Below are 15497 nucleotides of genomic sequence, written 5' to 3'. Positions count from 1 at the left end.
ACTCAGCCTAGATGACCTTACCCAACTACTTCTTTTTTCAGTGGGAGGGATTGTTGTGTTTATCATTTTTGAGACAGGGTCTCATTTTGTAGCCCCTGCTGGCCTCAGCATCCCGAGCACTGGGATCACAGGCCTGTGTCACCATCCCTAGCACCTGGCTTCCTTGGCTCTTTCTGAGTTTGCCTCTGACCTTCTCCTTGGTGAGTTCTGACGGTTCTTACTCAAAGCAACACCACCCCACACCCACCCGCCATTTGCTTGGTTCTCTTCTGAGCGCTGAGAAACATCTGAAATTGCCTTGTGTGGTTATTACACCTCCAACCCTAGAATACACACAGAGAGAAGGGGTGGGGGGACTTTCCTCTGTCTGGAGGGACTCCTCGCAGCTAGAATGGTACCTGGTACAGAGGAGTGGCTCCATAGATATCTGTCAAGGGATAGGAGTCTTGAACACACACCGTGGAAGGGGGTGCACTGTCTGCAGAATGACCTTGAGCCAAGGCATCAGGCTGGGCTCTGACCACCGGCCTCACTAGCATCTGAAGGTCTGCCGTTGTGGGATCCCTGGCTCCCGTGAGTGGACATAGACCCAGAAGAAGCCAAGACCGCCCAGTGGTGTGTCCAGGATGTGGGACCCGGGCTGCCTTCTCTTGGCTTCCTCCTCTAGGTGTCAGGCTTGCCTTGGCATGGGGGCCACCATCTGTGGGCAGCAGTTACCCACAGGGGATGCTCCTGGTTGGGGGCAGGGAAGGGGGCTGGCCTTGGAGTCACGGTTCAGATTCAAGAAGGGAAATCATCCGAGCTTTTAAAAAATTAAATGGAGTCAGTAATTTGATTTCAGAGAGAAGCTGAAAACCTTGTAATGGCAGGGCCAGCTCAATTCCGTGGCGAAAAGGAAAAGCCTTAAATGGGGCTATTAAGCTTTTGCCTGGGATGGATCTGCCCGGAGAAAGAGGAAGGAGGGGGGCACACAGGGGGAGAAATCATCTTCGAGGTAGGGACCGTTTATCAACCAAGACAACCCTGATTATTTATTTATTTATTTAGTTCGCATTTCTGGGCGGGCACTGCCGCCGGCCTCCTCTTCTTGGCTGCATTTCAAATCCCACTTCCAGCCACAGGTCGGCCTGGAGGGGGTGAGGCACTGCCCTCTCAGGGAAGCACCGAATGGGGTTCTGGTCCAGGCCACAGCTGGGCTTCTGGGCCACTGAGTTTGGGAGCTCTGGGTCACTGCAGGTCAATGGGTCTGTCCAAGCCAGAAGGGTACCAGCTGCTGCCATAGAAACCACAGGATGTGATCACAGAAAGCAAGGCAGCGACACTCCATCCTCCCTCCCTGGGGATCCCAGCATGCTTGCGCGGGGCTGGGTACTCAAGGCTTTCCGTGATCCTTGTTCACCCCCTTCAGTGACCTCACTGGGGAGGACCTAGTATCATTTCCACTCAGCTGATGGGGAAACTGAGCCTCAGAAAGGCTAGTGCCCTGCTAAGGTCACAGAGCTAGAGTGGAGACCCTGGGACCAGAGTCCTAGGCACGGGTGGGCCTGGCTACAAGGCCTGCACATTGCTCAGATTTAGTAGTGAGATGTAAAACACAGCTGGGCAGCTCAGGGAGGCCGAGAGCCCTTGTCCTGTCACAGAGCTCTTCCTGAAGGGAAGTGTGAGCATACCAAACCATGGCCTCCCTTTCCTTTGCTCCTCCCCTCCCTGGACACTCCTATGACTCACCCCTGAAGCTTCTAGAAAGGACCTCTCAAAGCACCCCTCCATATGTGCTAAAGCTCAGGAAGCTGATGGCTGTCAGGGGTGGGGGCTAGCCTAGCCTCCATCGACTCTTGACCATTGGAGAGGGGGGTCCAAGGCTCACTGGAGTGGGGCAATACGGTTTCTGTAGGAGCCAGAAGGCTTTGGGTGTGTTGAGGCAGGGGGCTGGTTGTGTGTCCAGCCCATGGCTCATGCCAGCCCTCAGGCCATATAGGTGCTGACTCAAGCTGTAGGGTCCTGTCTGTACCTCCTTCAGAAGGGGTTGCAGGTTTCTCAGAGGTGGAAGCCAGAAGGTCCCTGGCAAGTGTTGTCTGGGGATCTGCTGGGCCCACCCTGTGCCTCCCAGAGAGCTCTGGACTTGGGGTCACCAGATGGTCACTGGCATCTGGCTGCCTCCCTCTTGGGCTGGTGAACGTGACATCAGTCCCCGGCAAGATGATGAGTCCCAGCCTTTCCATGCCCTGACTGGGTTCTGAGGTTGACGGGTCCAGGTACCCTCTGGCCCCCTCTCCAGAGGGATCACGGTCATTCTGCAGTGGCCCCTCAGCCTTGATTGTCAGTAGTATCTCCTGAGGCCTTCTGGAAGCATGGTGGAAAATCAAACCCTCTTCAGCCAGGCTGCTCACGAAGGGCCTTGTCAATGGTGGGAACTCCTCACTGATGTGGGCAGGCTCCCTCCAGGTGGGATCCACAGACTCTGTTGATTTCACCGTCTCTCTTGACAATTTGCCCAGTGGGAAGGGACTTCCTGATGGCTGGGCAGGATCCTGCCCAGCCATCATAGCTCTTGGAACTTCGGGTAGGGGAACAGATGGTTCAGAACCCAGGAGCATTTGGGGCCCATCAGATCGCCAAGAAGGCCACAGAGGAGAGGGGACTTCTGAAGGCGAATGTGTGGTCATGGAAGTGCGAGACAGGAAGACCCATTGTGAGGGTCTGGGGGCAGCCTGGGAAGCTTCCGTGTGCTCTAAGGAGAGTGTCGCTGGAGTCTGGGGATGTGGAATTAAGTCGGCTTTCTTTGGAGGAGTCTGAAGACCATGACGCTCTTGCACTGTAGCCGGGAAAGGGGAAGCAGTGGAGACCCAGCCTCCTCCCTCAGGTCTAGTTGTTTGAGTGAATGGTACCCCCTTGTCCAGCTGCAGAGAGAGGAAAAGCATCAGAAATAAAAGCATATGGCCCTAGCCCCCCTGTGAACCTCAGCCCAGAGAAGCCTCAGGCTGGGCTTCTAGGCCTGCCTTCAGGACCTTCACCTTCAGACTGTGGAAGCGTACCTCAGTTTTCCACCCCCTTGTGAATACAGCCAAGGTCTCTACTGCTCCTTCAGCCACATCTCTCAAGACACAAAACAGGGAGAGCCAGGTAGGACAGATGAAAGGGCTCTGCCCTTAGGTGCATGCAATCCAGGTCCCCACTTTCCCTAAGAAACATCCTGAACCTGAGGAAGAAATGTGCCTGTGGGGAGGGGCCTCAAAGTGTGGCTGTCCTTGAACGAAGGTGCTGAAAGAAAGGGCTTAGGCCCAGTGGAGGCTGTCACTGCCTCATGGGGACCAGACTCTTGGGTAGGGACAGCACATGCCTGTGAATTTGCCTCAGTGGTTTCTTCAGCGGGCTGGTGCACAAAACGCCTAAGGGGCTCATCCAGGGCAGCCATTGGCGAGATCTGGAACTGGGGAGAGGCTGCAGATGGCGCTTCTGCTGCAGCGGTCTCCCATCCAGGGGACAGGGTGGGTAGAGCGGTCCCTGGCGTGGCTCTTGAGACAAGCGACTCTTCTCTTGAACCTTCCAAAATGGAAAGCAGAAGTCATCCTTCCCCCTCAGGAAGTAAAATCTTCCTGACCTCTACCATAAAGGCCATGAGCATCATCCCCTTCCCCACGGAACGGAAGCCTGGTGGTCAGTGCCCAGCACTGAGTTAGGAGCTGTCCTCGTGGCTGAATCTCACAGACCTTTGACATTAAATCACACACGCTAGAAATATAGCTGAGTGGGTAGAATGCTTGCCTCAGCATGCACAAGACCCTGAGCTCAAGCTCCAGCATGACATAAGCCAAGCATGGTGGGATGCACCTGCCGTAATCCCAGCAACTCAGAAGGTGTCGGCAAAAGGATCAGAAGTTCGAGGTCATCCTTGACTAGATAGCAAGTTCTAGGCCAGTCTGTGTTGGAGACTCTGTTTCAAAAACTAACAAACTTAAAATACATAAATCCAGGTTTCTGCAAAGATCGCCCGACCCCAACTCACTGCCCAGCCTGGATGCTACCAGCTGGTTTCATCGCAGAGCCGTCTCCTATTTTGAGGCCCAACCCCAGAAATCAATCAGAACTGGGTAATGTTGCCTGCCTGACTAATCTCAGGTTAACCAGCCCAAGTACTGTTGATGTCCTAGACCAGACTATGTTGTTCTGTGTTGGGGGGCATCTTGTACATTTTAAGATGGTCAGCAGCATCCCTGGCCTCTGGGTACCAGATGCCAGTGGCATCCTCCCAACATGCTAAGTAGCAACTCTTAATCCATAGGTCTAGTACAGCCATTTGACCTTCTTGGTTCCTGCTGTAAGGCAGTTAAAATGGCGAGGTTTAGTAGAGATTGTGTTGTGTGGTTATGTTTGAGACAGGACTTCCACATGTAGCCCAGGCTGTTCTGGACTCACCATCCTCGCTATGTCAGCCCCCCAAGCTGAGATCACAGGCAGGAAAATACTCTTAGAGAACACTTCCTACAATCAGCTTCACACAGAAAAATGAACAGACTTGGCCACCAGAGTCTACCTCTTTACAAGGCAGAAATCTCCCAGATGTGTCTCCAGAGACATCAGGCCTGTCTCTTTTGGGGGAGTCTGGGGGCTCCTGCTGCTCAGACTGCCTACCACTCCTTCCTATCCTAAACCTCACTGCTGCTTTATCACCTTCCCCTAGGTCCCGGAGGCCCTCGCCCTCACCGGTTTATACTTCTTATCTGACCCCACCAGCATTTCCATCCAGGTCCTCTCACTCACATACTAAAACGTTTTATTACAGGGAAACACCCGCGTCACACCGCGTGTGTGGAGGTCAGAGGACAACTCTGAGTGAGTCACTTCTTCCCTCTTGCCATGTGAGACCTGGAGGTGGAACTCAGGCTGCCAGGCTCGGCCGCAAATCACCTTTTCCTGATGAGCCATTTTGTTAGCTTTCCCTCAGTCTTCCAAAGATGAAGACAACTGTCACCACGCCCCCACTGCCATCGCCACGCCCCCACTGCCATCGCCACGCCCCCACTGCCATCGCCACGCCCCCACTGCCATCGCCACGCCCCCACTGCCATTGGCTTTTCTGTTCTGGGGATGGGCATTCCACTTACTCTACCACTCTCAAAGCTGCCATCTGAAACAGTTAGGATGCTCTTAAAACACTGAGTTTCGTTTTCATTTTTTCAGGGAAGAGGGAGACTTTTAAAAATCTATTGTCAGGCTGAAGAGACGGCTTGATGGTTAAGAGCACTGGCTGCTCTTTGAAAGGACCAGCATTCGGTTTCCAGCAGCCACATGGTGTGTCACAACCACCTGTCATTCTAATTCCAGGGGATCTGATGCCCTCTTCTGACTCTGAGGGCATAAACTGATACATAGCACACATGCAGGAAAAACACCCATGTGCAAAAAAAAAAAAAAAAAAAAAAAATGAACAAAAGTCTAAATGGAAAGTTCAGGAACCAAAGGCACGTAGGCGACCCGTTAATAGTGTAACTCATGAGTCACAATATTAACAAAGAAAAACATTTTGTAAAAATTCCTGGTGAAAATCATTGGGTCTAAATGGCACTTGTAAGTGGTTGCTAAAAGCTGGAGAAGAAAACCTGTATGAGGCGCAGCCCCTGGTCTCCAGGCTCTTAGGCTGCAGGGAAGTCAGGAGCGGAGAGGAGAGACTATAAAAAGAACAGAAAGCTCTAGAAGCTGCAGGGAGGTACAGAGGAGGTGCGCTGGGGACCAGGGAGGGGAGACATTCATTCCGGCTGCTGATATGAAATTAATAAAACCAGAAAGGGAACATTCTTTCCCCGTGTAAATCTTCCCAGGGAGGGAAAAAAATCCTCCTAAAATGTTTTTATTGCTGTTGCTATTTTTGTTTTTTATTCATTATCTCCCTGTGAACAACCTACCTACCCTTCAGAGGCCAGGACAAAGTCCACCTCATTGTTGGCACCTCCCCCTGAGTCCACCTGCCCTCCGCGAGATTCCATAGAATTCTCTTATCTCCCCTTACAGGCTGCTGGAGAAACCCCCGTCTGGTGGCCTCTGCTCCCTCCCAGCTCTCTCTCCCATTGCAAGCTGAATCCTGGCCGGGTAGAGTTCCAACCCTCCCTTTCCAAAATCAATATCAGTGCCGCAGGAAACTGTTAAAACAAAAGCAGCCGAAACATGTAAAAACTTTTGAGAAATATTTCCATTTTTAGCAGCCGGTTAGAACTCGACCCGTCCTCACGCCCCACCCCCAACCCATCCCGCCTTTGTCTTTGTTTCTAATTCTGAGTTTGGGGCTAGATGTGGTAGGCAGTCCCCCTTTTAATCTTTAAATATAGTTCTGAATATAATTACATTTTTATGCAGCACCGAGACATCATATCCTGGTAACGGGGCATTCTTGCACTATTAACATCTGAGTTCAATCTCCTTCCCGTCTGTCTTCTATTGAGGACAGTTAGGAAGTCTGAGATGAAAGTGATTGACATCATTTGTGAATTATGTGTATTTCCTCATGCTGGATCTGAATGGGTTTTGCTCCTGGTGGTTTTGCACGTGTGAATACCAGGTTGTTTGGTAGTCCGGCTTTCACTGAAACCCCGCTTCCAGACAGGGTTGCAGCATCCCGTGTGAAGCTCGCACACACGGTGTTTACAGGGCAGCTCACTGTGGCTGAAGGATGAATGCAGAGTCCAGGGCTTTCTGCTAAGGAGTCTGAGGCACTGACTGACCGGAGGCACTGCAGCCCAGAGGTGGTGGGACACACCAGCATGGATGTGGAACACCCTGCACAGGTGTGCTCCTGAGTCGCACCTTCTGATCAGTGTTGGACAGGCTCTGGGTTCCTTATGTTCCAGATTTGGGGGGAAAAAACTGAGGTGGGAACTAGGGATGTAGCTCAGTGGCCAGAGTGACTGCCTAACATACATGAAGCCCTGAGTTGGATCCCCATACTTCATAAACTGACCAAAGTGGCATATGCCTGGAACTGCAACTTTTTTTTTAAAGATTTATTTATTTATTATACATAGTGTTTTGTTTGCATGTATGCCTGCACCAGATATCACTATAGAAGGTCGTGAGCCACCGTGTGGTTGCTGGGAATTGAACTTGGGTCCTTCCTCTGTACTCTTTTTTTTTTTTAAAAAAAAAAAAAAAAAAAAAGATCTATTTATTTATTATGTATACAGTGTTCTGTCTGCACATATCCCTGCAAGCCAGAAGAGGGCACCAGATCTCATTACAGATGGTTGTGTGCCACCATGTGGTTGCTGGGAATTGAACTCAGAACCCTTGGAAGAACAAGCAGTGCTCTTAACCTCTGAGCCATCTCTCCAGCCCTAGGTCCCTTCTTTGAAAATAAAAATAAAAAAGCCTTGGAGCTGGAGAGATGGCCCAGTGGGTAAGAGCATTGGCTGCTCTTCCAGAGGACCTGGGTTTGGTCCCCAGCACCCACGTGGTAGCTCACAACTGTCTGTGACTCCAGTTCCGGGGATCAGAATACCTCCCTGTGCACCAGATATGCATGTAGGCAAAACACTTACGCACATAAAACTGAAACAAACAAACAAACAAATAAACAAACCTAAAAGTTCTTAAAACCCTGTGCACCTATAATCTTAGCACTCGGGAGGCAGAGACCGGAGGATCCTTGAAGTTTGCTAGCTGGTCAGACTAGCTGACTAGGAAAGCTCAAGGCTCAGTGAGAGACTCTGTCTCAAAAAAACAAGTTGATTGAGTAAGGTAGACACTGGAGATTAACCTTTGGCTTCCACATCCCTGTGCACATAAAACACTTATACACACACTCGAGGCTGAGCTGGGAAGTCTGTGCACTCCTGCCTGTTTCCCATCCACAGCCAGGTACCTTTTCACCATTCAGGACCTCGACCTCTCTTTGCCTCAGCCAGTTCCAGCAGCAATGCCTGACAGAATTGCTAAGCTGCACAGATGTGGAGCTCAGATCAGACAATGAAATACTGCCAAGGAGAATGAAGCCGGGCCAGGCAACGAGACCTTGTGTGGCATGTACCTGTTACCAGCAGGCATGTTTTCAGGGTTCTTCACTCACCCACACACTGGAAAAAGTTCTCCACTGTCCAGTGCACCGGGGAGACCATCTCTGCAAAGGCCAGGCTCAGGTCTATCCTGTAGAAAGCTCGTGTCCCTGGGGAGTCTCTGGCCTCTGGGCATGGCTGTGGGACAGCAAGGCATTGGTTACATGTGATGAGATACATCCCATGTCCTATGGCTGTCCCTGCTGGGGCCATCTCCAAAACAAAACTGAGCTTCCAGGGCATAAATGGTAAGGCCAACACCCAGCCAGCCCCCAAAGACCTGCTGGGTGCGTTTCTGACTTCGAGTGCTACCAATAGCCCAAGCAAGAGGCCTCAGAGGAAGCAGCAAGGCAAAGCCACCGGGACACCGACCTGGTCCTGGAGCAGCAGCGGTGCTGGGATGCTGACGACCAGGAAGTCCCTGACCTCGGTCACCGTGAAGGTGTCGGACTGGTGCACCCGAAGGAATCTGGGGCTCAGAGACTCTTCCACACGGGATCCTCTCCTGACCAGACCCAGTCTCTGTTTGGGGATGTGAACTGAGATCTCCGACCCTGGCTGAGACGATGCTGGAACCAGAGGGAAACACGGCCCAGAAAATGAGCTCCAGGCACGCAGGGTCTTAGTCAGAGGCACACCTGTGACCAGGCCCACACACGACTCAATTTACTTTGACATTGGGACTTGATATCCTGAGACCATGCCTGCATGGACAAAAAAAAAAAAAAAAAAAAAAAAAAAGGCCACCCTGTCTAGCTCTCAGAGGGTGCTGCCAATTGAGAAGGTCACTGGAAAAGCAGGTACCAGGAGCAGGACGGCCTTTCTCTGTCAAGACTGTATTCCATGACCCTGCCTGGTGCCCCTTCCATTACAAGCTGCTGGTAGGAAACAATTCATATCAGTTGTTTACACTTTAGCAAGAATTCTGTTGTGTCAGCCCTCTCACGGGGACATTCTGACCAGCTCTGCAGTTGCTAAATGAAAGCATTTGTCTCCAAATAAAGATATTTCAAATAGCACCAACAGGGCAGGAGATGTGCATGGACTTGGCAAGGCCATCCCCCAAGGCCCCTGGACTCCCCAGAGTTCTCATTCTGAAACTTATCTCAGGATAAAATTCTAATCAGACCTGCAGTGCTCCTCATCTCTCATCTACCCACACAGGACAAAGCCTTTGATCCATCTAACTTTGCATAGTGAGATCTTTAGAATTTAAGCTCCCTAGAGGTCAGCAGACTCTGGGATCTTCCAGACTCCGGGCCTCTCCACATTGAAGAAGGTGCCTGGGAGGGAGGGTATTGCCTCTAAGTCTTGCAGAGTAAGACCACAAACCCTCTCCCATCTTTGTCCTCACAGTCCCTAGGGCCTGCCGCCCTCAGTGGATAGTACTGTTCACAGGTCACGCTTTACACATTCCTGCAAACACCTCTCAGCACCAAGCGTTTCAGAAGTCCTCAGTCAAGGTTGGGGTGAAGAAGAGGTGGGGCAGAGCAGGGCAGGGGGGACAAGGCGTTTGGCAGAGGAGAGGAACCAGAAGTGACAGGCAGTGTTAAAGTCAGAGGTGGGCATCAGGGGCGTTCCTGGGTCTTACCCAGCGGGCACGCAGCCTTGAGAGAATAGGCATAGGAGCCGCTCACCAACCAGAGGGGCAGGAGCTCCAGGGAAGTGTTCCATACCTGGGGAAGCAGGAAGTTTCCCCTGTGGCCAGCGCTCCTTTCAGAGGCGCGCTCCCTCCGTAAGTGCCCACCCTACCCACTCCACTTTCCGTCTCACCTTGGAACAAAGCCCCAAGAGTCAGAGCCCAAGCCAGGGCCTGTTGCCCCAGCACAACCAGGAAATATTATTTAGCCAGGATATTTTTAGCAGGAAGCAAGCTCGGAGCAAATGTCATGTGAGCCATCTTCTCTTACACGGCAACTTTGGGCTATTTAAAGAGATGGTAATTATGCTCCTGCCACCATGATCAGGACGCGCTGAATACATGATTGCCGGCGCCCCTCATCTGCCGAGCGGAGCACTTTACGCTAATGGGGCCCAATTTTCGAAGCCGCCTGCCTAAATCTGTCCAGTCTCACAGGTGGACACGTGAACTGGCACTTCAGGGTGACAGAGTGCTCGCTCCTTGGGGTGTCAGGCCGTAGGGCCCCCCTGAAGCCTGGCATAGCCCACTGTCCACCACTGACCTCCTGCCTCTGAAGAAGTTCTTGTCTTGGGCTTTGGATGGTGACTGTGCTGGTACCAATGTCCACATCTAAGCCCATCAAGCTGGCATCCTCCAGAGAAGCCACCAGCTCCCCTCGAAGGGACAGCAACCACGGGGTCTGAAGACAGAAGGCAAAAGTCAAGACAGCTGACCAGGAGACAAGCTCATTTGGGGTCAAGGAGTGTGGGTACCGGGGGTGGGGGCACTCAAAAGGATGGCCAGATCATGGAAAGGATCAATTGGCCCAGGGGTAGGACAGCAGCTAAAGAGGCTGGTACCCTCACATTTCAGGGGAGCAGACCTCTTATGGGGTGCTTAGAGCACAGATGAACAGACTGGGCCCTTAAAAGCAGGGCCAGCCACACAGCCTGTAACATCCAGGCCAGCACAACTGGCGGTCTGTTGTCCTGGGCTCTCATTGCCACCCTGTGGTGGGACATGGTCAGTTGGGGTTTTTGAATAAAGATGGGCACCTAGTAACGCAAGAGGTGCAAGGGGGAAGCACACCCCAGTCCGGGACTGGGGAGGCTCAGAGGGATGTGAGGCGAGGAAGGGCTGGCTCTTTCCCAGGTAGCTGTGGGAAAACCTAGACCAAGAGAAAAAGTGGGTACCTGATACAGTGGTTCATGCCTGTATTCTTAACACTTGGGAGTGTGAAGCAGGGGGATTTCCCTGATTTAAATAACAGCTTGGGCCAGTCGGTGGTGGGGTGGTGGCGCATGCCTTTAATCCCAGCACTCGGGAGGCAGAGCCAGGTGGATCTCTGTGAGTTCGAGGCCAGCCTGGGCTACAGAGTGAGTTCCAGGAAAGGCGCAAAGCTACACAGAGAAACCCTGTCTCGAAAAACCAAAATAAATAAATAAATAAATAAATAAATAAATAAATAAATAAGTAACAGCTTGGGCTATATAGTAAAACCTTGTCTCAAAACAACAAAAACTGGGGGCTGGGACACAGCTCAGTTGGAAGAGTGATTGCCTAGCACACTCTGGGTTTCATTCCCCAAAACTGCAAAAAAAAAAAAAAAAAAAAAAAAAAAAAAAGCCAAGTGGTGGTGGTGGTGGTGGTGGTGGTGGTGGTGGTGGTGGTGGTGGTGGTGGTGCACACCTTTAATCCCAGCACTTTGGAGGCAGAGGCATGTGAATATCTGAGTTTGGCCAGCCTGGTCTACAGAGTGAGTTCCAGGACAGCCAGGGAAGGGCTACACAGAGAAACCTTATCCCAAAAGAAAAAAAAAAAATAAAATAAAAAAAAGGCATGGTGGTACACACCCAATCAAGGAATAGGAGACAGGATGACAGGATGATGCTGCTGCCAAGCCTAATGACCGAGTTTGGCCCTTTAGACCCAGTAGCAGGAGAAACTCAGTTCCCTCCTTGGCACTCAGGAAATGGATACAAAAGGACCAAAAATTCAAGGTCGTCCTCAGTCACTTAGTGAATCCAAGGCCAGCCTGGGCTACATGAGACTGTATCTCAAAAAAGGGAAGGTCTGAGCGTTGTGGTGCACACCTTTGATCCCAGCATTCAGGAAGCAGAAGCAGGTGGACCTCTGTGAGTTCAAAGCCAACCTGGTCTACACAGAGAATTCCAGGCCAGTCAGGGCTATATAATGAAATTCTGTCTCAAAACAAAAGACGGGGGAGGAGGGGAGGAGAGGGGAGGAAATAAAGAGAACAGCTGTGTGCCACAGGAACGGGCAGCCTTGCACCGGAACCAGCTCCTGCCACTGGGAACCTTTCAGAGAGAATCTTACCATGACAGGACCCAGAGGCTTTCTACCCCAGCAGGGTTCCACCAGTTTTGTTTTTTTTTTTCCCAGACAGCTTCAGGCCTCTGCATGGAGGGTACCAGGGGGAGTTCCAGTTCTGCTGAGACCCAGGCCCACAAAGGTCACTACTGTCCACAGACACTCTCTCCAAAAGGGCCATGGAAGTGACAACCTCCTGCCTCAGAGCCTCCAGAGCACCAGACCTAGGAGAACCTTCCAGAACAATGCTTTTCCTCACCTACCTGTCCACTGTCCATCCTTGGAGGCAAGGGCCTAGAGACCTGCAGAACAGAGAAGAAGCAACATCTGCAAACTGTGAGCAAAGGTACGTGAGCAAACGCCTCAGCAATTGCCGCAGCGGGAGACCAGCGAGAGCCTCGCCACCACCGCCGCCGCCTCAATTGTTTGCTCATTAAGACAAGAAAAGCATTTATGTTCTGGGACTCAAGTGTCAACAGACCCAGGGAAATGTCGCCTCAGCTGCTGCCCTGGGCCAGGCCAACAGGACAGCTGGAGTGCAGGGCACAGCTGTCAAGGCGGAGGGTGGGTGTGTGCCCCGTGACCCTGAGGTTAAGGACCTGGTGGGGTGGTTCCCAGGCCTCTCCCTCCCACCCCATCTCACCCCATCACCCATCCCTTCCACACTTTTTCTTCACCTATGGACTCCGATAAGCACAGGAAGACAAGCGTGTTCACCCAGGCACCATGCTTAGGATACCCAGTCATCTCAGGTTTCCCCAGTGAAGAACGTTCAATGCTAAAATAAGAATGGTCTCACCAGGCACACCTGGACAGCTGGCCCCTCACTGCCCCTGAGTCTCATGGTGCGGGCAAGGGACCTGCCTGAGCCCAGCTGCATCCAGCTGTCCTCTTGCCTACATTTCCTTTATTATAGTATTTATGTATTTATTATGCCAAGTGGGGGGGCATGCATCTGCCACAGTGTGCATGTAGGGGTCCAAGCACAACTTAGGGAGTCAGTTGTCTCTTTCCACCACGGAGGCCCTGGATCTGGAACTGAAGTTGTCAGGCTCGGGTGGGAGAACCTTAGCTACTGAGCCGTCTCACAGCCTCCCTCTTACCTCCTCTGCCTCAACCCCACCCTCGGCCCCTTTGCTTTTGCTGCAAGCATGGGCGGGGATACTGAGGCACAGGACAGAATCACAGGCCAACAGACAGCGGCTACGTCCCCCACCCTCGTTCCATGGAAGTTAAGGACACCGAGTCCAGAAGGACTAATGAGCTTTGACATTTCTCTTACATAAGGCTGCCTCCCCTTTCCCCGGCATGTACAGAATCTATTCTTCCAGGCCCAGAGACGAGTGGATGAAGTGAGGGAAGGCCCCTATCCCCTCGAGCTTGTCAGTGCCTCAGCTCTGTGGGCCGTGGCCTCAGAGAGCCCGGCACCCCATTGCTGGCAGGCTCAGCACAGCCCACGAGGAGCCTGTTGGGTGAGCCTGTAATCCCACCTTGGAGGGGCTGCCTTCACTCAGGGAGCAGAGAGGAAGGAGACAGGAAAGGGATTCAACATTTCCCAGGTCAGTCACCAAAGCCTCCCTCCATCTCTACGCCAGTCCCACAGCAACAGGGCAGCCCTGGAGGCTGGGCTTTTCCACGGAGGGAGCAGAGGAAGTGGGATCAAGTTCACAGTCCAAACCCACCATGCCCTTTAAGTGGCCACGAGCAGACTATATTTAGGGCCTGCAGACATTCAGCAGGACCTCGGGTATTCTTCCCTGGGAGCAATCGCTAATCACTGCATTGAGTTTACCGGTGCCCCTGGGCACACTTAACCCAGGGCAATGAATAGTTATTGCGCAGCCTCCCGCTCGGGGCTTGTGGGCACACTTAAGCAAGCTCGCAGATCGCTGCAAGCAGGGCATGGCTCGGGTACACCCTTGGGCACCCTGTGCCATCAGCGGGGAGAGGCAGAGTATTAAATATCTATGTGCCCTGTGCCTGCGGCTGCATTTAGCCAGGGGCAAGGCTAGTGTAACGGCTTTAATTAAAACTTAATGCAAGTTCAAGGTGCAGCCATGGAAGCGGCTGCAGAAGTCACCGGGAATGAATCAGTCAATTTGATGAGGTGATGAGGTTCTATGATGGGTGAGGGAAAAACGGAGGAGGGGGGCTGCTGAGGAGGTGGCAGCTGAGATCCATGAGATCTCTGCGACTCTGCCCAGGGGAACGGGGGTCCTGTAGTCCTGTGGGCTCCAACACCACACTAGGGAAGGATGCTGGGGATCTGGGCAGGTCCAAAGGGACAAAGTTGGCGCTTGGCTGGCCTCTAGCTCTGCTTTCCTCCAGTTTCTGTCCAGTGTTACACGACACAGGCAGCCTTGTCCCTCTGGTGGCCACTCCCAAAATTACAGGCCAGTGTAAAGAGAAGTGACCAGCCCCCAGGACTGTCAAAACCATGTCCCACTGTCAAACCCATGACCCATGACCACGCTTGGGGGTGTTTAGGAAGAGGCTTGTGACTCTTAGGAACAATGTAACACCTTCCCTGGCGTGACCACAATGGGACCTAAACAGCCCTCTGCCTCAGGCACTGCTCTTTAACATTGAGCAGCAGAGAACTCCAGAGGCAAGATTACGGGGAGCAAGCACAGAGCTGGGGTCCCAGCCTCTGCTCAGCTCTCCCTGTCTCAGCACATTCACGTCAAAGCCCAGGACAGATGAGAATGGAACTGTACACCCTCCCGAGGCAAGACTGCTGTCCGCTCAGATCTGATCATTTGGTACCAGCACAGAGCCTGGCATTCAGCATGTGCTTCGCACGGATGCTCCCCTAAACGGATGGTAGCTGTCACTCGTGGGTCTTTCTCTCCAACCTCCCTTCCGATATCTCCTCTCTCTCCCCTCCTCCTTCAGTGAGTCATCGGGCAAAATTGAACATCCAGGTTTTTGACTGCTGGGGGTTTTTAATTTACTGTGTGGGTGTATGCATGTGTGTATGCAAGTGTCATGTGTGGAGGTCAGAGGACAACTTGCAGAAGTCAGTTCTCTCCTTCCACCATATGGGTTCCAGGAAAGAATCTCAGGCTTGGAGGCAAGCACCTTTACTCACTTGCTGCCTGGGTCTTACCCTGCAGTCAGAGCTGACTTCAAACTTACAGTCCTCTTGCCTCAACCTCCTTCATGCTGGATTCCAGATGTGCACCATCAAACCCAGCTCTAAATTCAGCATCCCGTTTGGCCACATGGTACTTGCAAAGTTAAAGTTAAAACATTTTTGGAAGCTGGGGATGTGGACCAGTGGGTCATGTTCCCTTAGCATGCATGGAACCATAGGTTCAATCTCCACTACCACATAAACCAGGTGTGACATTGCATCTATAATCCTAGCACTTGAGAGATGGAAGCAAGAGAATCACAAGTTCAAGGTCATCCCCTGCTACATAGCAAGTTCAAGGCCACCCTGAGATGCATGAGACCCTTGTATCAAAATAAGTAAACAACTGTAAAAAAAAAAAAAAAAA

The 15497-nt window shown here is 52.1% G+C and overlaps 1 protein-coding gene across 1 annotated transcript in view; it reads right to left on the bottom strand.

The window, feature by feature from the left end:
- Positions 1–1024: 1024 nt before the first annotated feature.
- C2H1orf127 (chromosome 2 C1orf127 homolog) overlaps positions 1025–15497 on the bottom strand; it is a 31716-nt gene continuing 17243 nt past the window's right edge. Inside the window, exons 5-11 of the mRNA XM_037203356.1 lie at positions 12258–12296; positions 10226–10363; positions 9634–9718; positions 8415–8611; positions 8057–8180; positions 3341–3543; positions 1025–2900 (exon numbers count right to left, since the gene is read on the bottom strand). Of these exons, the coding sequence (XP_037059251.1) occupies positions 1776–2900; positions 3341–3543; positions 8057–8180; positions 8415–8611; positions 9634–9718; positions 10226–10363; positions 12258–12296 (1911 nt within the window). The 3' untranslated portion in view covers positions 1025–1775. The remainder of the gene's footprint in view (positions 2901–3340; positions 3544–8056; positions 8181–8414; positions 8612–9633; positions 9719–10225; positions 10364–12257; positions 12297–15497) is intronic.

The sequence above is a fragment of the Peromyscus leucopus genome, chromosome 2, assembly GCF_004664715.2.
Source record: "Peromyscus leucopus breed LL Stock chromosome 2, UCI_PerLeu_2.1, whole genome shotgun sequence".
NCBI lineage: Eukaryota > Metazoa > Chordata > Mammalia > Rodentia > Cricetidae > Peromyscus > Peromyscus leucopus.
The sequence above is the reverse complement of the archived record's forward strand: the minus strand, read 5'-3'. Positions and strand labels throughout refer to the sequence as shown.